The sequence below is a fragment of the Myodes glareolus genome, chromosome 11 (assembly GCF_982192425.1).
Source record: "Myodes glareolus chromosome 11, mMyoGla1.1, whole genome shotgun sequence".
NCBI lineage: Eukaryota > Metazoa > Chordata > Mammalia > Rodentia > Cricetidae > Myodes > Myodes glareolus.
The window spans coordinates 87,422,921-87,444,988 of NC_142036.1; the positions used below are offsets into that span (position 1 = coordinate 87,422,921).

At 42.2% G+C, this 22,068-nt stretch overlaps 1 protein-coding gene across 1 annotated transcript in view; it reads left to right on the plus strand.

The window, feature by feature from the left end:
* LOC146892441 (histone deacetylase 5-like) overlaps window positions 1–22,068 on the plus strand; it is a 157,823-nt gene that overhangs the window by 39,483 nt on the left and 96,272 nt on the right. The window contains exon 4 of the mRNA XM_087911834.1: window positions 3,737–3,855. Coding sequence (XP_087767960.1) covers window positions 3,737–3,855 — 119 coding nt within the window. The remainder of the gene's footprint in view (window positions 1–3,736; window positions 3,856–22,068) is intronic.

Below are 22,068 nucleotides of genomic sequence, written 5' to 3' on the forward strand. Positions count from 1 at the left end.
GGGTATCTCTCTGTCCCTGATGTGAAAAATGCATAGTATCTGTACATCTTGCTTCCTTCAATTATTTTTCATCTTATTCAAATGTTGATTTTTCTCTCTCCTTAAATACTTGAATTCTTGGACATTTGTTAGTTGATAGTTTACTCTGTAGGAAGAGTGGTTTCCTCTCTGTTCGGCTGTATCTCTGTTACGCTATGAACTCGTGACTACTTATCTGGTTTTTATGGGTTGTAGTCCACTGCTAGCATTAGTTTTTGTGTTCCTGGAATTGTTACAGCTTCAGCCTCCCCAGGTTTTTCTGCTTTAGTCCATACGCCCCGTAGGCATGTTTTCATCCCTTCTGGCAATTTCCTTGCCACCCTACAGCAACTCCAGAGCTGCTTCACATTTCCGGTGATAAAGTCCTAGGACCTCTGTATTCTTTCATTGGAGATTGACAATGGAACACCAGCTATTCAATGACAGGTTTTCACTATTGGGGTGTCATGGTTATCAGGAAGTGTATGAAAACCCAAGCAAACATGCATGTTTTGCTTTTCTCTTTAACAACAAACCCCATGAATGCCTTTGAGGAATTTATTCAAGAAAAAATATACTGCTTTTTCTAACTTAATATATTCATAACAGTCCTTTGGTCTCTTATACATGGTCTTAGTCCATTTTGAGTGGCTGTAACAGATTATTTAAAGCTAGATAATTGACACAGAATGTAGATTTATTTGGAAAATGATTATGGAAGCTACAAAGTCCGTAACTGTAGTGCTGGTGTCTGGTATGGGTCACCATGCTGAGTTGTAACATGGTGGAAGGACAAACAAACAGGCAGAGCACAGGGAAGACACTTGACAGACTCATCCTCGCATTAGGAGCCCACTCCCACAGCAATGGCACGATCCACACTGTAGCAATGATAGTTAATTTCAGAATGCGTCTGGGAAAGGAGACTCGGATGGAGTGGATATTCTAGATCCATGCCAACATAAATAAAAGAGCTCAAAGACTAAGGTGATGTCTCTTTAAAAGTTTCCAAACATGGGACTGGAGGAATGGCTCAGCAGTTGAGAGCACCAGCGGCTGCTCCAGAAGGCCTGGGTTCTATTCCAGCAGGAACGCAGTGACTCACAATCACCTATGATCCTCTAATTCCCATGGGACCCAATGCCCTCTTCTGGCCTCTGTGGGCACCAGACACACAGTGATACCCAGACATATTTTCCGGCAAAGTGCTTGCACACACACAGAAAATTTTTTTAATTTACCAAAATAATGATATCTGGGGAATATTATTTCTATCTGTTTATGAGATGTAGGCAAGGAAGAGTTTGTATCAACAGTATGAAGGAATTAAGATCCAGTTTAGAATTGAACAATCTTGAGCCATGGCAGTGTTTGCACCGAAGCAGGCAATGTGTGTTAGCTGGAGTCAGTGAACAAAACATCACCAATGTTACTATTCCTAAGCAGTTGCTGCCATGTAGTTCTCCAGTTTGACAGGAAATTTGTAGAATATTTTGTATCAGAACATCACACCATCTTTCTATAATCACACATAGCTAGTTCCTTTGGCAGACAGTTGCCATCTGGACAAAATTCTAATAATGTGCCGTTTTTTCAGGCTGAGTTTTAAGAATGTGTGCTGTAAACGAAGATTCTGGTAGACTTTGTGGCGTTCTAGTTCCCTTTCTTTTGCTGTAAGAAACACCATGACCAACGCAACTTGGGGAGAAAAGGCTTCATTTCGTCTTGTGCGTTCAGTTTGTTGTCCTCCCGTGAGGAAAGCCACGGCAGGAACTGGGAGGCAGGCTTGCTGACTGTTTGGGGAGCCCTTTTGCCCAGGGAGCAGAGCAGAAGCCACAGAAGAATGCTGCTTGCTGTCTGGATTGCTCAACCCCAGGACCATTTGCCTAGGGATGGTGCCATCCATAAGGGACTGGGCTATTCCGCTTTAATTAATAATCAAGACAATCCTCCACAGACATGCCCATAGGCCAATCGCTCTAGGAAACTCCTCAGTTGAGGCTTTTCTGTCAGGTGACTCCAGGCTGTGACAAACTTACATCTAAAGCTTACTAGAATGTGTGGTACATCTTTTCTCCCAAGTTCTCATTGTTTAATTATTTTTGGAATGAATCCACCTGCATTGGATTGAGTTCCCTGAGACGGTGTTTGAGTGAAAGCCCCTTGTTTGTGAATTCAGAAATGACTGGCACACCGAATGTGTTGATTGGCTTACAGATAAACTAGACCAGTTGTTTGTGAAGGAAGTATGTAGTACCCAGAAAAATAAAGGGAGAATCTTGAGAAAATATTCTGGATTCTTTGAGAGAGTAGCCCAGTGTCTCAGTAACACATGGTCTTTTCATTCATGAACATCAGTGAATGATTAGACATGATATTTCTACGAAAATGACAGTGTCAGATCTGATAATGTTGAAGGAAAGAATCTTATGAATATCTTTACAGTTGGATCCATTCTAAATATTTGTAACATTATTGAATAAAAACATAAATAAACTATACATAGTGGATAGTATACTATTTTTCTTAGTTTCATTAGTGAATAGTTCCGTCTTTGTAGTTTCCAGTTGCTGATAGAAAGGCTGGAAATCTTATGTGTGCATATGTTTGGAAGCACGAGGGCTGGTGTTTTATGCTAGCAGAAGAGGTGTGAGAAAAAATGTTGAGCTGATTTCTCTCTCTCTCTCTCTCTCTCTCTCTCTCTCTCTCGATAAGCTTCATTTAGTTATTTTCTAATTTCAACGTCCTAATGTATAGCATTCAGTCAGAATTTCTTTACATAAACATAAGTGATCATTGTTGAAAATCTAAAGTGTTTCTCTTAAAAAGTCAAAGAGCTAATTAGTTTTCTCCTGAAGGATTAGTCCTGGAACACTTGCTTCAGTTCCTTCGCACAGACAGAAGTCTTCCTAGTAAACTTCATAATAGTGTGCTGTTTCCTCATCTGATTAAATAAGTCTTTGGTATTTGAATTTTTATGATGGCGCTCTGAGCTTGAGGCTCTCATAAACTTTTTTCTTGAGGTCCTGCAGTCATTTTCTCCCAAAACTAACAGGGATGGGAAGGTTCGAAGCCCTGAGGAGGCTGAGAGGTGACTGCTGATGTGTCTAAGTGGGGCCGGCAGGGGCTGCTGCCAGGACAAGGCTGCCACATTCCTGCTGTGTCTGGCCTTGGACTCCCTTAACATCATAATCTGGATTCTATTAAGGGAATTCTGTGTTTTTCCTCTGCAAGAGTCACCCCCTACCATGACAAATATTTTAAAATATATATGTATATATTTTTAAAGTTGGGAAAGTAAACTTTTTCCCAAAAGAAATTTATAGTTCAAATTTATACCAATTTCTTCCTAACTAGAGCAAGCTAGGTTCTCCCTAAAGCTTCGGTTTTCCCATAAAACATTGCTCTCCTTTGGAAGAAGTGAACTTTCTTTTTTATAGGCGAGGGGATAAAGCAGCGCAGATGTGCCTGTGCTGAGACAAGCTGCAGAATGTACCTGGGGAGCGTGGGGGCGCACAGTCGGGAGGGGGGGATGAAGGGAAAAGACTGTGCTGGGATGCTCACATACAAAGGAAATGCTAAGCGTTTGATGCAGTGAGCTTTTCCTTCTCCTTCTTTCCCTGGGAAGTGACTGAGGCTGTGCCAGGTCATTTTCACAAAGCCATTGTTACAGGTACCCAGCTTTCCCATGAGTGATTGTTGCCTTTTCACCGTACAGGACTGTCGTGATGCCCGTGGCCAAAGAGTTTGATCCGGACATGGTCCTGGTGTCTGCCGGATTTGATGCGTTGGAAGGCCATGCCCCTCCCCTAGGAGGTTACAAAGTGACAGCAAAATGCAAGTATCTCTTCCAGGACGTCATGAAATGCTATGATGTCATAGACCGTTTGTCCTGTACCATATGTGATACCCTTTACATGAGTTCTGTAAACTCTGGGGAGATGTTCGAAAATGATTGGCGTAGTATTTACTGCTCTGTCAGTTTCGTATCTCTGTAGAAAATTTCATTGAACAAAAGCAAAATGATTTCCTATGGTAGACTTGATAGACACATCAGAAACTTCCCGCATTTTAGGAGTCTTACTTTTCATTTAAAGAGTAAAGCAATATGGCTTCTGTCTGTGATACAGTAGCTGATCTGAGAAGTCATAAGTCTGGGGAAACTACTGGGCCTTTTGAACGGAGAACATAGCTGTGATTTTTATTCCATTGTACATGGAATAGAAATAGCTACTTGGCAATAATGCCGTGTGCTCCCAGGTTCAAATGCAGGCTTAATTGTGCTACAGCATTCCAGAGGAGCCGTGCGGCCTGTGCTGGTCTTCTGTTGGGCTGCAAGGACACACTTTCTGGCAGTGTTCCACTGCAGCCAACTACCCAGCAGAGAAGTGAATTTTGTGTTTTATTGTGTTTGAAGAATTTGACTCCACGGAATTGAGCTGGACGGGAACGTTCTTTAGGAACAATTTCCTTACTCTGCGCAGGAAAGCGAAGCATATGTGCAGTGCATGCATGTAAATACGCATTGGCACCATGCGCACCTACTAAACAAGACAAGACTGGAGAACTACAGGGGACGGCATCCGGTATTAAAGGCTTTGGGGGAGTCGAAAGCAAACAGAACGAAAACAATTCCAGCGGTTTTAAGTGGGAGAGATGAGTTTGGAACGTGTTTGCTATATTAATTTAAAAAGAACCAAAGAAACAGCTCCATGCCAACCTTTGTTTGTCGCTGGCTGCTCATGTGAGAACATTTCTGTGCTCTAATTGTTCCAGTAACATTGTTAGGTAGTGGCTATTTTTAACATCTGTTATTTACCCAGGGTTCTTGGTGCCTTGTTGTCTATCGAAAACAAATTAGAGCCGGCAACTCCATACAAACAACAAAAACTAGATATTGTATATTCTGAAAAATTGAATACAGAGGCATTTCCTTGTATTGAATATCTTTATGATCCCTCCGGTAATGCTGTTCACGGAACTCACCTCAGATAGAAATCTGTCTTTCTATTGCAGATAAATCTCATTGGAGTCAAGGCTGGTGACTCCTTTACTTTAAAGAAAGAAAAGTAAAGTTTTACACCAAAACAAAGGAAAATCTAAATGATACAAACCCCAAGGGGAGGAAGACAGAAACCTGGGAAAGGTGGCCCTTTTCGTGGAATTCACACATCTCCTTCAGGAGTTGGGAAACGCTGGTCTTTGAGTCTTTCCCCTTGCCCAGGGGTGGAGGTTTAACTTCTCCATCTCTCCAAGGGAAAAGGGACTAACCTTTGTGTTAAATCTTGGACAAATGAATTTCAAATCTCAAATGTCACATTGCAAAGCAGAATCACAAACAGTAGCGATGTGGTCTCTTTTGCTTATAGATACTAGAAACATTGTGTCTAACACTTTTGCTCCAGCAGAGCTGGTCAGCTTTCCGATGACATAATAAAATAGCTGAGATAGGCGGTTTACACCATGGGGAAGGGTTGTTCCTGCCAGCAGCTTTTGAGTTTATCACCGGTGGGCCTGAGTGGCAGGGTACAACTGTTTATCTCATGGGTAGCGGGGAGGAAGAGAAGGGCAGGCGTTAGAATGGTTAATTTTCTACTAAAGCACCTCTTTGGTGACTGTAAACCTCCTACTATGCCCACCTTTTCAGTTTCTACTTCTTTCCTATACCACCACGTTCATCCTGGGGATGGAGCTGCTAATTTGGCGGCCTCAGACCCCAGTTCTTTCACACAGAATGCAAGGGAATCTTCAACATTTCAAATCTACTAATATAGCAATATTTTATTTATATTTTAATAAATAAAGCTTGCTTAATGATCAGAAGGGTAAAGCTAAGTCACTAGGAGCCAGAGAGTGGTGTCACACACCTTTAATCCCAGGATCTGGGAGACAGGGGCAGCTGGATCTCTGTGACTTCAAGGCCGTGGTGAGCTCCACAAGGTCAGTGCAGAAACAAATTCAGGCAGTGGTGCCTCAAACTTTAATCCCAGCACTAGAGGGAATATCAAATGGGAGGAGAGAGAGGCTCTGGCTGTTTAGTCTGTGGTGGCCCAGCCTTGGTAGAGGTGAGACTTCTCTAGTGAATTGGCCGCTTTGCTTTTCTGATTCTCAGACTGAACCCCAGTATCTGACTCTGGGTTTTTATTATTTGTGCTACATACTAGCATATTTGTATTTATAAGGAATATTTTATTGCTTCCTACCCCCAAATTAATTTGACTCTAAACAGTCCCACCGTCCCTTCATAAATTCCTAGTCCCTGCACCTCTCTTCTTGTGTTGACTCCCAACAGAAGCTGCCAGGCAGGAGGCTATCAGGTAGTAGTAATTGCCCTTTGGTCAGCTCTTGGCCACTCAATCAGGAAGATTCATAATGAGGGGAGAGGATCTAGAATGTGAAGCACAGGAGAGGCTGTTCGGAACAGGTCACAGATTTCGTAACTAGGAGTGTGATAAAGTGTTTGTGGATTTGTGTTTAGTTGAAATGGAGTTAGCTATGTACTGGATTTCTCTTCACTGAGGGAAACAACCATGTCACCACATACAAAGGGAAGAGATTGGAATGTGCCCTCAGTAGGCCACACTGGGGTCGGAGACTCCCAATACTATCTGTGATAACATGGACACCAGCACCCACCTCCAAGCAACCGCATCATTATTTCCGGGAGGCTTCGGGATGCTGGCAACAGTTTCTCACCATGGACCTCACCACCCTAAGTGGGCAGGATCGGGGAGCGCTGCACAGCCTTCCGGAGACTCCCAAGTGACTCTCCTCTGGCTTGTATCAGGCAGATGCATTCTCTTCAACTTGACAGACAGGCGATTAAAATTGAGATCTCAGTGCTCCATGCCAGAAGTCATCCTGCCAGTGTGCAGAGTCCCAACACAAAGTTGAAAATGGGGTACAAATCTAAAGTAAATTGTAACTAAACTATATGAAAACAAATGTTCTGCTAAACTTTTTCAATTTTAGCTAAACTCATTCTTGTTCCAAGTAAAACACTGGATGATTTGATCTGAGAGCGATTTGAGGGTACTGTCATTTCAGACATCTGAAAATTTATTTCCTTGGCACGTCAAATTGAGTTTTTACAGTACTTTATTTTATATTTTTGAAAGGAAAGGAAAGATCAAGTCAAAACAACAATGGATTTTGTTCATTTTAAACATCTAAATAGCTGTCTGACATTAAAGGAAGAAAGGAAGGCTGTTTCTGAGATGAGAATTTCAGTCTAAATACAGAGGTGATTTTTAAATAAAGACGATTCTTAATGCGGCTTTCTTCTCTCCTCTCTCATCCTGTTTTTGTCTTAGCTACAAAACTACAATATAAATGTTGGGTTTTGTTTGTACAAAAGTTGAAAACAATTTTAACGGAGTTTTAGAAATATTTGCTTAGAATTTTTGTTCTTCTTTAATTTCAGGGCCAAGATTAAGTTCCAACCTAAATGTGGCTTCTCTGCCTTAAGCCCAGACCCAACGTGCCCTTGAAAGCATCCATTCCCCTCACTAGATAGTCTGGTTCCTATCTGGTTGTCTTCATGTTAGAGTTTGAGAAGACAGCCACGGCAACAGTGCCATGTTCAAGAGTGAAACTGGCTTTCCCCTCCCAGAGTTCCCAGCTTCATGGTGCTATCACCTCAGGAGAGCAGTAGCTCTTTAGTTCCAGCTCAGTTTCACAATAAATATGTTTCGCTCTCTCGCATTGATGTGCCTGTTCTCTGTGTCCCTCGGCGTGCAGTAGTGAATTCCTACAGGCAGATTGCTTATGCCACGTGAATAAGAATCTTTTTCCTCTGAAAAAATGATAGGCATGTCTGATAAGATGTATATTATTTTAAAACCATATACAATTTTTACTTCAGTAAGAATTCTGTAGTTCCTGGGATATAAACCATTTTTATCAGATGAAACAGCATTACTTTTATTCATTTAATTTCTCAAGAAGGAATCATGTAACATTATCTTAGAGAATTGCTTTCCTAACTGTTCTCTGTATTGAGAATTACTTTTCTTCTGTTTGTAAATCTCCCCCCTACTACTAGGAGTGTGGTAGGATAGGGAGCCAGCACAGTTTGGGACAAGCACCTGCTTAGACGAACTCAGACCTAACTGTCAGTGATTTTTCATGGAAGAACAAGTGTTTCCTTATTAGTTGGCCCTCTAAAAATAAGTCTTTAGAAAGTTGGGTTTTAATCAAAGCAGCAAATAAGTGCAAAGAACCAAACGTGCTCCATACATTAGGCCGTGTTGGGCATCATATGTTAGGCCGTGTTGGCATCATACGCTAGGCCGTGTTGGCCATCCCATCTGCCCATAACGCCTGTGTGTGCTGCATCTTGGTTCTGATCTGTATGAGGATGACTGGAGTTTAGAGAGCCTTCCCTCTGTGCATTTTACTAACCCAGCACTGAAAATAGACAGAGCCAGAACAAGCACAGCATGGTACAGCTGACTTCCCTTTCTACCGTGCCTTTCTCTCCAAGGGCCTCGCATCTATCCTAAATTGCCCATTTTTAAAACGACTGGATTTCTTTCCCCTGCTTAAAATTTATAAAGACACTGAATGCATTTACTCATGTGATTTCTTTACTGTATGCTTGTTCCTTCTCTGTGAAAGAAAGTGCATTTCAGCCTCTGGGGAAAACTCTATCCCCCAGTTTGGTCTTACTGTGACTGGGGAATCTGTGTCATGACCTCTAATGATAGAACATCAGTCCATGGGCAACAATGGCAGAGAGAACAGTATCTGTGACAGTTAATAACGAACACTTCCTGAGGGTTCACTGACTCCAACTTCTCTGCTTGTCCTCCTTTATATGAGGGTAAAAACTGGAGAAACAAGCTGGGTGTGGTGGTCTGTGCCTTTAAAATCTCAGCACTCTGGAGGCGTAGGCTGGAGGATGAACTAGAGGCCAGCCTGGTCTACACAGTGAGTTCTAAATAAGCCAGGGTTACATAGGGAGAACCTGTCTCAAAAATAAAAATGAACACAGCAACAAGAAAACCTGGAGGGAAGGAGTTAGCATTGACTCTCCAAAGCTCCTACCACCAGGCTACATTGCGAAGAATGATCTTGTAGTATTCAGCACTGTGTTTTCAGAGACCAGCTCAGTGTCTGACAAATTGTCGACACCAGCTTTGGAAGGAGTGAAGCCGACGGTGTGGATCTTCTACTGTGTTTTCTGCTCTGTAAATGAGTTAATTATTTGTTCACTGTTACACTTCCTTTTTATTTTGAACCACAGATACATATCTCTCACAATATTTTCATTAACACAAACTCGTAGTTCTAAAAATTATCCCTCACAGTTGTGACTGTTCAGTGGTTTCTCCTGCTGTGAATTGTGTTGAAAGAAGCTCTAACACCTGCTAGATTCTGATCGGTGAGACAAATTCATTTTCACCCTTGCTGGGAAAAGTAAGATTAGAGGATTATTGAGTTCTGTAAATATTAAACTTTAGTTAGACATGAATAATTGCTACAGAGGAGCCGTGTGTGTGTGTGTGTGTGTGTGTGTGTGTGTGTGTGTGTGTGTGGTGTATGTGATAGGATCTCTTTGTGCGATGCTGGACTGAAAGATGTGACCCTCCTGCATGAGTCAGCATGATAAGCGTATTCTACTAGGTTCAGATGAGTTGTTTCCTGACTAGGAAAACAATTTAGTGAGGATCTAGAGCAACATCATCTCAAAAGAATAAATAACTTACTACTGTCAGTTGTTAATTTTATTGTTGACATCATCTCAAACATTCTAAACATAAAGATAAATTGATTCTTGGCATGTAAATACTCTCTAGGAAGACCAGATACACTAGACAGATAGTATAGCTTCCTCGTAGATGGTGTAAGCTCCTATAAACAACTTTTAGAATGGTGAGAAGTCCAGGAAAGCAATCAAGGTTCTGGATACATAGTAGCTGATTACTGATTCAACTGCCGATCACTGTGGTTGCTGAATTCAGCTCCTTTACTAGAGTACTTCCCTAACATGCACAAGAGCCAAGGTTCAATTTTTAGTAACATAAACGCAGTGTGGAAGTACATCCTTATGAACCCGGCTCTCAGGCTTGGAGGGAAAAGGGTCAGAAGTGCAGGATCATCCCGGGTTACACGCCGAGTTAGTGGGCAGACTTGGATACATGAGACACTGTGTCAAAGAAATAAAATCAAACAAAACAAAAGTCAGCTTAATAAAAGAAGTGCCTGCATCTCACATTTCCTTATCTGTGTCTATGACTGTTTGTAAAAAGTCCAGAGGCAATTGGACAGATAGTGTGCCTTTAAAAGAAAATAAACAAGTATTTCTTCATGGTAAGGTTGCATTAGTCCTCGCCGACTTACACTTTGCGTTTTGTTTTGCTGTATTGAGAAAGGAAATCTACTCTTGACATTGTAATATGATACAGAACGAATTCTTTACTGTTATGCATATTTAACAACTGAACTGTCTAAACAAAGTCAAGAAACAGGAAAAAAGCCTGAGTCAAACATTTGGGGTTGAAGTCAATAGCATAGTAGGAAGAAGTATCACCATGGTGAAGTGGGATTTATCTGCAGATGTGTAAGTAGTTCAGTACAGTCGAATAAATAAATGTAACACTCCCTGTTAGCAGAGTAGAGGATAAAACCATACGACTACCTCACTAGATGCCAAAATGCATTTCTTTTATGGATTAAAAAAAAATCCTCAACAACTCATGTAAAATCATATACAATGGTGAAAAGTGGAAAGCCTTCCCTTTAAGACAGGAAAAAAAGTTGAGGATGCCCCCTTTCACAGTTCTGTTCAACCCAGGACTGGAAGGGCTAATCAGGACAGTAATACAGAAAAAAGAATCCAAGGCCATCTGTATGAGAAAGGAAGCCCATAAATTCTTTGTTTGCAGAAGATATAATTCTGTGTATATAAAATCCTAAGGAATGTGGGAAAAAAACTGGACCAATAAATAAAGACAGTGAAATTGTAATTTCCAGTTATCAAAAAATCCATAATACATCTATAAATAAACAATAAACTATCCAAAAAAAGAAATGAAGAAAATAATCCCAAAGTCAATGCCCCTGGGCTCTCAGATGACCACAAATTCTTGCAGACCATTTCATGACTAAAGCAGGAACACGCATTTCATCTTGGCAGTGTGGTCACCACTAAATTGCCTCCCAGGGATCACGGAGTGTTTGTGCAAGGGCCTGCGCTCAAAGACTGTCTGTCTGAACTGCCTAACCTTGTTTTTATGATTAGGTAAAATAGTAATCTTTACCAAAATCAATCTACAGATTCAATGTAATGACCAGCAAAATTCTTCACAGACCTCGAAAGAACAGTTCTCAACTTTGTAATGGAAAAGCAAAAAACCCAGGATAGTCAAAACAATCCTGTACAATAAAAGAACTTCTGGAGGCATCACAATCCCTGACTTCAAACTCTACTACAGAGCTACAGTACTGAAAACAGCCTGGTATTGGCATAAGAACAGACAAGAGGACGGACCAATGGAACCGAGTAGAAGACCCGGATATTAATTCACACTCGTTCGAACACCTGATGTTTGACAAAGAAGCAAAAAGTATCAAATGGATAAAAGAAAGCATACTTAACAAATGGTGCTGACATAACTGGATATCAACATGTAAAAGAATGAAAATAGTTCTATATATATCACCATGCACAAACCTCAAGTCCAAATGGATCAAAGACCTCAACATAAAACCAGAACACTGAACCTTACAGAAGAGAGAGTGGGAAGTACACTTGAACGCATTGGCACTGGAGACCACTTCCTAAATATAACCCCAGCAGCACAGACACTGAGAGAAACAACTAATAAATGGGACCTCCTGAAACTGAAAAGCTCTGTAAACCAAAGGACATGGTCAACAAGATAAAACAACAGCCTCCAGAATGGGAAAAGATCTTCACTAACCCTACATCTGACAGAGGTCTGATCTCTAAAATATACAAAAAACTCAAGAAAGACACATAATCCAATAGAAAAATGTAGTACAGACCTAAACAGAGAACTCTCAACAGAGGAATCTAAAATGGCTGAAAGACACTTAAGGAAATGTTCAACATCCTTAGTCATCAGAGAAATGCAAATCAAAACCAGTCTGAGATTCCATCTTACACCTGTAAGAATTGTCAAGATCAAGAACACTGATGACAACTTATTCTGGACAGGTTGTGGGGTAAAGGGAACACTTCTGCATTACTGGTGGGAATGCAAGCTGGTACAGTCCCTTTAGATGTCAGTGTGGCAATTTCTGAGAAAATTAGGAAACAACCTTCCTCAAGACCCAGTAATACCACTTTTGGGTATATATCAAAGGATGCGCAATTGTGACACAAGGACATGTGCTCAACTATGTTCATAGCAGCTTTGTTTGCCATAGCCAGAACCTGGAAAGAACCTAAATGCCCCTTGAATTTCTTATCCTGAAGAATGGATAAGAAAAATGTGGTATATTTATGCAATGGAGTATTACACAGCAGAAAAAAATAACGACATCTTGAATTTTGCAGGCAAATGGATGGAGCTAGAAAGCATTATTTTGAGTGAGGTAACCCAGACCCAGAAAGACAATTATCACATGTACTCACGCATAGGTGGTTTTTAAACATAAAGCAAAGAAAGCCAGCCTACAAATCACAATCCCAGAGAATTTAGACAACAATGAGGACACTAAGAGAGACTTACATAGCTCTAATCTATATGGGAAGTAGAAAAAGACGAAAAAAACAAGATCATAATCTTAAAACACACCCTTTTGTATTTTATTATTATTATGATTACTATTATTATTATAGCCTTGGATATTATTTTCTTGGAATCTTTAAACAAGAATTTAAACCTTCATTTACATATCTAATTTTAAGTCAAGTGTCTTGTGAAAGTTACGGAGCCAAAGAATAACAAAACATCCTGATCTTACGTCTCTTTATCTTCACCCTCGTATATTTTCCACTAGGTTTAGACAGTTACTAAAAATATCTCCAATGTATAAGCTTATTCAGAAATGTGAAAATATAGAAAATGAAATAAAATCTTCACAACAGGGAGTTTCTTATTTGAATCACATTCTCCAAATCAGAAAAGTTGTTTTGCTAAAATGCCAGTTTGCAGGTGGTGCTCCCTGCTTAATACAGAGTTTTCGGGCCGCAAGCAGTCAGAGCTGCAGGTGGTGCTCCCTGCTTAATACAGAGTTTTCGGGCCGCAAGCAGTCAGAGCTGCAGGTGGTGCTCCCTGCTTAATACAGAGTTTTCCTGCCGCAAGCAGTCAGAGCTGCAGGTGGTGCTCCCTGCTTAATACAGAGTTTTCCTGCCGCAAGCAGTCAGAGCTGCAGGTGGTGCTCCCTGCTTATACAGAGTTTTCCTGCCGCAAGCAGTCAGAGCTGCAGGTGGTGCTCCCTGTTTAACATGGAGTTTTCTTGCAACAGACAGTCAGGGTTTGGCACTTTGGTTCAACACTGTTGTGCAGCAGCATCTCACTGTGTTAAATGCTCCAAAAAAATGCACAGTCCCCTATGAACAGAAGCAAGTAGAATTATAAAACATTTTTAAAACTACACAGCATAACCCACTTCCATATAAGAACCAATGGAAAGAAGCAACAGAGCTAATTTAAGGAAAATATTAGCATAAAACTAGCATATCTTTAATTTGTGGATGATTTTGTTATGACAACCAAGAGATTTACTTAAGTGAATGAATTCCCTGTGTTTAATCTTATTTTTATTTAGTTTCTCCTCAATTGTCTTTTCCCTGACACTAGACGACAACTCAACCAAGCTATAGGGAACTATTTTCCACCTGTAGTGTTTAGCTACTAATGTTATAAAACCATCCTTAGCCTAGGTGGTGTTGCTTTGAAGACCAAAGTCACTGTGACTGGAGCCATATTAGCATTGTTTATGAAACGAAGACGAATAAGCAGAGCTCACCCTGACGGAGTTTGCCACCTGCAATTTATATTAAATGTGTAAAATATTTCATTAGTATTAGTGTGCACCTTTTTCATACTTTAATATGTCTGAAATTGGGATGTCATTTACATTCAGTGACACTTCAGTGTCAGACCAGCAATAGATTCTTAATTTGATAGGATGGCATCTAAAACTATTTCGATTATTTTGTACCACAATCAATGTCATCTATTAAATGCATTACAATATTTTATTCTTCGAGATACTTTTTGAAATCCCAGCCTAAAGCCATGCTAAAACTATAGCTTATATTTTAATTCTATACTTCCTTTTCAGATTCTTATTGGTTCAATTTTGAAGAAAACTCAAAATAATAATATTATCAGGAAATTTATCAATATATGTTTTACTGTGAGTTTGTACTAGCTCAGACAAGATTTGTTTTCTTTTTCTTGAAAGGTCTGTAGGAAACAGCTGTACCCCTTTATTTTGATGATTGCCGTCTGTAGTCATTGGCTTCATTACTGGTCTCTCTCTGTCTCTGTGGCAAAGACCCAAGCAGGCAAGGTGCTTCATAGATTTCAGCCCATATTTATGAGCTGCATCACTGTAGGGAGAAACATCGAGTCATGGAGGTACAGCTGAGCAAAAATGCTTGCGTACATTCTGCCTTCAGAGAGAGACCAAGAGAAAGGGGCAGGGAAAGGATATCCCCGAGCTGAACCCAGTGCTCCACTCTGTCCCGTCAAACTTCATCCTCTGTATGCCCGACAGTCCATTCAGGTAGGAGTCCACTAATGCCTTAATTAATTACTGAAGTCATTGCACTCTCTGATGCAGTCATTTCTCCCAACCCCCCACCCAAGACTCTATTGGAAACTAAGTCTTCAGTCCATGACCTGTTGGGGAATATTATTTTCAGGTGTGTGACTTTTGTTTACGCTGCATTTGTTTAACTCTGTGAAGCTGTGTTGCTGTGCCTGTCTAAATTCCTGATGGTCCTAATCAAGAGCTGAACGGCCAATAGAAAGGCAGGAGCAAGGATAGGAAGGGCTAGCAGCAGAGAGTATAACTAGAAGGAAAAATCTGGAAGGAGAGAGGAGGAAGAATAAAACAAGGAGAGGAGGCCGTCAGGGGCCAGCCACCCAGCCAGCCTGAGTAACAAGGATAGTAAGCTATGCAGAAGTAAGAGAGATAAAAAGCTCAGAGGGAAACCTGGCTAGAGTCAAGCCGAGCTAAGGCCAGGCATACATAAGGAAGAATAAGCCTCGGTGTGTGATTTATTTGAGAACTGGATGGTGGGTCCCCCCCCCGAAAAGGTAAAAAGCCAAAAGAGCAAACAACATCGCACAACAGTGACCCCTTAGAAAGATTCCATGTTGAAGCGTCACAACCATTTGTTTCTTTTTACAAAGCAGATTAGTTCCCAAAGAACCAGTCCAGCAGTTTGATAAGTGATGTCACAGGTCTGTGCAGTACCACGCAAGAGTTGTAGCTATGTGACCAAGAATTACCAACAATCCTGTGTGTAGCTGATAAGCAGTCAAGGAAATTTTCAGGAACGAATGTGTTCCTTATTCCCAAAAAACGTTTTCTGCTCAATTATCTCATGGGACAGAGTTTCTGTGAATTGGTCTGGGGTCTCCAAACTAGCAGCTTTCTCCTTACAGAGAGAAAAGATATGGGCTCAGGAGATGAATAGTTTGAAGTTTGGTGTAACTGACGAAAAACTCACTTTTTCTGTGCTTTTACTTCTTTTTTTCTCAACTAGAATTAATACAAATTATGTGAATATTGGTTAAGTATAGAGCCATTTTAAATATCAGTGAGAGGAGGACTTCAGAAAGTTCAAGTGTGACAGTTTCTGAAAGCTAAGATATGAATGATTTTGAGCGCACTAAATTTTAGGATCATTCTATTCCCATGCATATAAGGTCAGAATTTGTGTGTCAAATTGCGTTTGTAGTCCCATACAAAAACTAATACTACATTATCAAAATGCTGCAGAAAGTTCAGTGTTTGAAAATATCCAAAACACATGTGAAACCCTTAACTGTAGTTGTCCTTAAAGAGAAGAACTTCCTCTCCCTTGCTCTATCCCTACAGAGTCTTTCGGTTTGCTTCTCACAGTGCTGGGACTCGTGGCTACAGATAAATCTCTGGGGATTGCGGCAGTTCTCACGCCTGTCACTGCCACGGTTCTGAGAATGCTGGACAGTTAGCCCGCTCTGTCCAAAGAGCACATCTGTACCTTTTGGCTCACAAAGCCCAAACTGCACCTGAGCCTGCGAGACAAAGAGCTCTGTAGAAAGGCGCTCTCTCTGGTCTCAGGACTGGGTGCTTTTGAAATACACAGTATGAAACGTTATGAGACAACCTGCATTGCTCCAGGGAGGCAATGCGTTCCTCTTTACCATCTTGCCAGATGAGAGCTAAAAGAACTGAGTTATCAGACAAGAAGAAAAACCTGACGCCGAGCATGCCGATACCACACTAATAAGTGGAACCTCAGATCTAAAAGCAGGAGAAGATGCCAGCTCCATAGCTGACCGCCTCTTCCACAGAGGGCTCCTCAGATGATTCCAGTTTGTGCTTTCAGTTTGCTACATGCTCCAAAGGCCACACAGAGGAGGAAGGGACAAGAATGGAGGTGCCCAGACCGAGATGTGATCTTACTGAGGCTGGCCACTAAGGACCCGTGAGCCACTGTGCAAAGCCTAGCCATCGGCACATTAGAAAATCGAGAGAAATGGTGGATACAGCAGACCTAAATAAAATGCAAAGCCTCCTTTACAGTTGCTTATTCTGTCTCTCAAGTTCACCCTGGCAAAGGACTTTATTACCAGATCATCCCAGAAGCTCTATACGCTCAACCAGGATGTAAGTTCTTATTTCCCTCATTATCACTTCCCAATGTGTAAAATTTCTCAGCATAAAGGTATTGCTTGTGAAAATACCTATAATTTTAATAATTAAAGCAGAACGGAAGGTTTAGGATAAGAATCATGAAGTCTGTAATGTTCGTTTTATTATAAAGTTTGCATTTTGACATATTTAATAGTACAATCTGACATATGCTCTTTCATGGCTACACTTTCCTTTTCCCTCTGCTTCGGTTAAAAAACTACAGAAGACAAAATATTTATTTCAAAGCTGAGTTATTGTCCACTGACAACCCTTTACTGAGCATGCCTTCCCAAACACACAGCTTCATATTCTTTTCCCGCAGCAATATGTACCTCACATCTCTTACCACACGGGCCTCCCTGCCCAGGCTGCCCCAGGCTGCCTCAGGCTGCCTTTGCTGCTCTCCCTTCAGGAGACTCCAGGCTGCCGAGGGTTACTATATCACAGAAGAACAGGCTGCTCCGATCTAGAGCCCTTTCTCCTGGCTTTCTCTTTAGCTGAGATACATTAGTTAATTATTTTCCTTGACAAGGTCTCACCATGTAGTTCTGGCTGGCCTAGAAATTCCCCATGTAGATCAGGTTGGCCTTAAACTAATTTCTAAGAGCAGGCTCTGTGACTCCACTAGGTCATTTCCTAAGACTTGTTTCTGATGTCTTTCCAATTGTGTGAGCTTGCACAAAGGGCTTTGCCTTTTAGTGAGCCTTAATCACTTGCATTTCTCACATACAAATAAAACTGTCCACTGTGCAGATTTGTGGAAATTAGATAAGACATCCCATTGAATGTGTCTCTGGAAAGGTGCCCTCTAGCAAACACTGCACAAATGTTAGCCAGTGTTGGGCAGTTGCAGCATTTTCATCTGCCTGCAGAGTGGGCTTGGATCCGGACTGTAAGAGGCTCAAGGCTGGCCATCAAACTGCTCTCTTGTGCTTGTGTTGTCTAAGCCTGTGTGTTGTTTGGTTTGGTTCACTTTCACTGTGCTGGGAAGAGAACACAGTGTTTCAGAAGCTAAGCAAGTGCTCTATCATGCAACTCTAGTCTTAGATTTTAATAAGAGACATTATTTTGAGAGACAGACTTACTAAGCTGGTCCAGCTGGCCTTGCACTCACTATGTAGGCCAATGGGATTCAACCTTGCAGCCCTACTGCCTCACCCATGTTACCAGCTGTGTTATAGACATGTGGATCATGCCAAACACATTTGTGTCTTGAAACCAACCTGCTTGTCTTTGTTAGAAAGCTACAGTTAGAAGCCAGTGACTAGACATGCTGAGCAAGTGTTCTGCCTGTGAGCAACCTAGCCCACGCCAGCTACCGAGTTGTTAAATGCACTTCAAAATAACTGACAGGCGCAATCAGAAATAATTAAAAACTGTTGACTGAAGACCAAATGGCCTTTTTGCAACATTCGGATGCTTTTGTCCATGGCATGGCTCTCTCAGAATTTTGCATAAGAGAGAATCAGTCTAACTAGACAAGCAATGCAAGCAGTGGAGGGTAGTGATAGCCCCTGCATACAACAGACTCCTTCGATTGGTCAATACAACTACAAACACATCAAAGATTTTCATATAGGGGAGACAAGCATCTTGATGCTCCTAGAGAGGAAAACAAGGAATCAAAGAAAGGAAGAGTGCTGCTGAGACCAGGATTATGCTGTGGCAAACATAATTCATGGCCTTTTCCAAAGTAGCTTCTGAAACTCTAAAGTAAGGCATTTGCTGGAGTCTTTCAAAGATATTTTAATTGTATGTGCATACATACATACGTGCATTTCTCTGGTAGAACTGTGATACAATTTTAAGTGAAGATTGAGGAGAGAGAGATGGAAGGGTTGACAGAGGCAGTGACAGACAGCAAAGATCAAGCAACCTGCAGCTCAGTCAGGTCCAGGTAACCCAGGCAGGATTTACTGTAGTTAGCCGACCTCCTCCCAACTCTGACCCTGTGGATTTCAGTGAGTCTCTCTGGTCTGCCTTTCTAGCACATCCCTGTGCCCTGTAACCTCCCGTGGTCCCTTTCAAGTGTCTTTTCTCAGGTTCAAAGCAGGGCACCAGCTCTGTTCACTTGTTTGCCCTTTGGTGGGTCGACGGTAAGCAGCTTTCTCGGGTGCTATTTTTGGTCTGAAACATTCCCCCACAGCACTGTCATGTACAATGGTCTCCTCTTTGCTCTGGTACAGTTCTCTAAAGAAGGCACAGGGAAGGGTCCCTAAAGCCACGGCGTTGCCAAAGTAGCCAGCAGAAGGGATCTTTTATTAAACAAAGCTAGTTTGAGTTACCGACAGGCATACCAAGTGCCTGAAGAAAACGGGAGTGTCCGGCTACTTGGGGCTGTTCCAGGAAGGTCGGCTGCTTTTAAAAGCTGCATCTCATTAAGGGTCTGTGATGGTCACTGGAACTCCGCCTGTTGTTTTACTCAGTAGTCTCTGGGGGACTATTTGGCACTAGGGTGCTAAATGAGCTCAGCAATTAGGGAAGGACACCACCACGGCCCTGGAGTAAATCACGGAGTACCAGACTTCACAGAGAGTCAGTACCAGGCCAAAGTCATAGCCTGAGGATGCTAGGGAGTCTGGCTTCTCTCCTTCCCAGTGCATTCTGGTCCAGCTCCCGCTGTCATGGCCTCCAGGGGTGCTTTCAGGTATTTGGCAAGGAGCAAGGCAATTTCAACCAACTTTTCAGGCCAACAGAATCGATCCCCAAACGTTTAGAACATTTATCCCCTGGAAGTGGAACACTCCACTGGCTGCATCGGTTTGTCTAGCCTGGCCCTAGAGATAACAGCACGTGAGATGGACTTTGGATGCGGAGAGGTGGGAGCCCTACCCTGGGGTATGTGGGTCCTCCAGGGATCTGTGTGACGGGCCCTGTGTAGTTAAGAGAGGACAGGAACAGTAACTCTGGGATTGCAACCAAATCTGTAACCGTACCCCCAACCTCCTAGGTTAAACTATCCATTTTAGTCCCAGGAAGTGTGGGAAGCATCCAGAGGGAAGGCGTGTCCCACTGTCCCACACCGTGCCTCTGAACCTAGAGAAGGGGAGGAAAGGCAGAGCACAGCAAGTTCAAGACTGCCCACAGGACAAAGCCAGTTCAGATAATTCAGGGACACACAGTAGATCCCAGTCTCAGAAAAGAAGAAGAAAAAAAAATAAAGGAAGTCAGGTGAGCTTGCCCTATGGCACTAAGGATTAAGTAGCAGACAGTTCTTTTTTTTTTTTCCATTAGATTTGTTTATTCAAGTATCCGAAAACACTCTTTCCACTTCCTCCCCTCCTCCCAATACCCTCCCGCTCCCCCCACTCCCCCCACTCCCTCTCCTCCTCCCTCACCATTCCCCAGAGCAGACAGGGTTTCCTGCCCTGTGGGAAATCCAAGTTCCTTCCCCCTCCCTCCAGGTCCAGGAAGGTGAGCATCCAAACAGGCCAGGATCCCAAAAAGCCAGTCCATGCAGACGAAACAAGACCCAGTGCCATTGTCAATGGCTTCTCAGTCTTCATTTGGACCTTGGGGACTCAGTCAGCCCCCAGGTCAACCACATTCAGAGAGTCCGGTTTAATCTCTTGCTCGTTCAGTCCCAGTCCAGCTGGCCTTGGTGAGCTCTCATTCGATCAGTCCCTTTGTATCAGTGGGTGAACGCACCCTTCGCGGTCCTGCCTTCCAGTGCTCCAATGTGGGTCTCCGTCTCTATCTCCATCCATCGTCAGATGAAGGCCCCCTCTGATTTTGCTTTCCTTGCTCACGATCTCCCTCCCTCTGCTTCTCATTTGGACCTAGGGACTTAAGTCCAGTGTTGCAATATGTGTCTCTGTCTCTATCTCCATCCATCGCCATATGAAGGTTCTGTGGTGATATGCAAAATATTCATCAGTATGGTTATGGGCCAAGGCCAGATCAGGCACCCTCTCCTCTGCTGCCCAGGGAACAATCTGGGGACCTCTCCTTGGGCCTGGGAACCCCTCCAGAATCAAGTCTCTTGCATACCCTAAAATGGCTCCCTTAGTTAAGATATAAACTTCCCTGCTCCCATAACCATCATTCCTCCCTCCCTCCCCCATTCCCCAATCCATCCCTGATCCTCCCCCTCTCCGCTCTCCCTAACCATCTTCCCGTACTTCCACCTCCCCACCCCCCGTGCACCCAAGTTTGCCTGGCAATCTTGCCTACTTCTAATATCCAGGAGGATAACTATATGATTTTCTTCAGGTTCACCTTCTTATTCAGCTTCTCTAGGATCACAAATTATAGACTCAAAGACCTTTAAGTATGGCTAGAAACCACTTATGAGTGAGTACATACCATATTCCTCTTTTTGGGTCTGGGTTACCTCACTCAGTAAAGCGTTTTCTATTTCCATCCATTTACATGCAAAATTCAAGATGTCATTGTTTTTTACCGCTGAGTAAAACTCTAATGTGTATATGTTCCACACCTTTTTTAACCATTCTTCTATTGAGGGGCACCTAGGTTGTTTCCAGGTTCTGGCTATTACAAATAATGCAGCTATGAACATAGTTGAACAAATACTTTTGTAGTATGATAGGGCATCTCTTGGGTATATTCCCAAGAGTGGAATTGCTGGGTCCTGAGGGAGGTTGACTCCCAGTTTCCTTAGAAACCGCCACACTGATTTCCACAGTGGCTGTACAAGTTTGCATTCCCACCAACAATGGATGAGTGTTCCCCTCACTCCACATCCTCTCCAGCATAGGCTATCATTGGTGTTTTTGAGTTTGGCTATTCTGACAGGTGTAAGATGGTATCTCAAAGTGGTTTTGATTTGCATTTGCCTGATCGCTAAGGAGGTTGAGCATGTCCTTAAGTGTCTTCTGGCCATTCGAAGTTCATCTGTTGTGAATTCTCTGTTCAGTTCAGTACCCCATTTTTTAATTGGGTTAATTAGAGTTTTAGTGTCTAGTTTCTTGAGTTCTTTGTATATTTTGGAGATCAGACCTTTGTCTGATGAGGGGTTGGTGAAGATCTTTTCCCAGTCTGAAGGTAGCCTTTTTGTCTTACTACAGTGTCCTTTGCTTTACAGAAGCTTCTCAGTTTCAGTAGGTCCCATTTATTCATTGTTTCTCTTATTGTCTGTGCTACTGGGGTTCTACTTAGGAAGTGGCCTCCAAAAAATCAGTTGCCCTCCTATACACAAAGGATAAAGAAGCAGAGAGAGAAATCAGAGAAACATCACCTTTCACGATAGCCACAAAT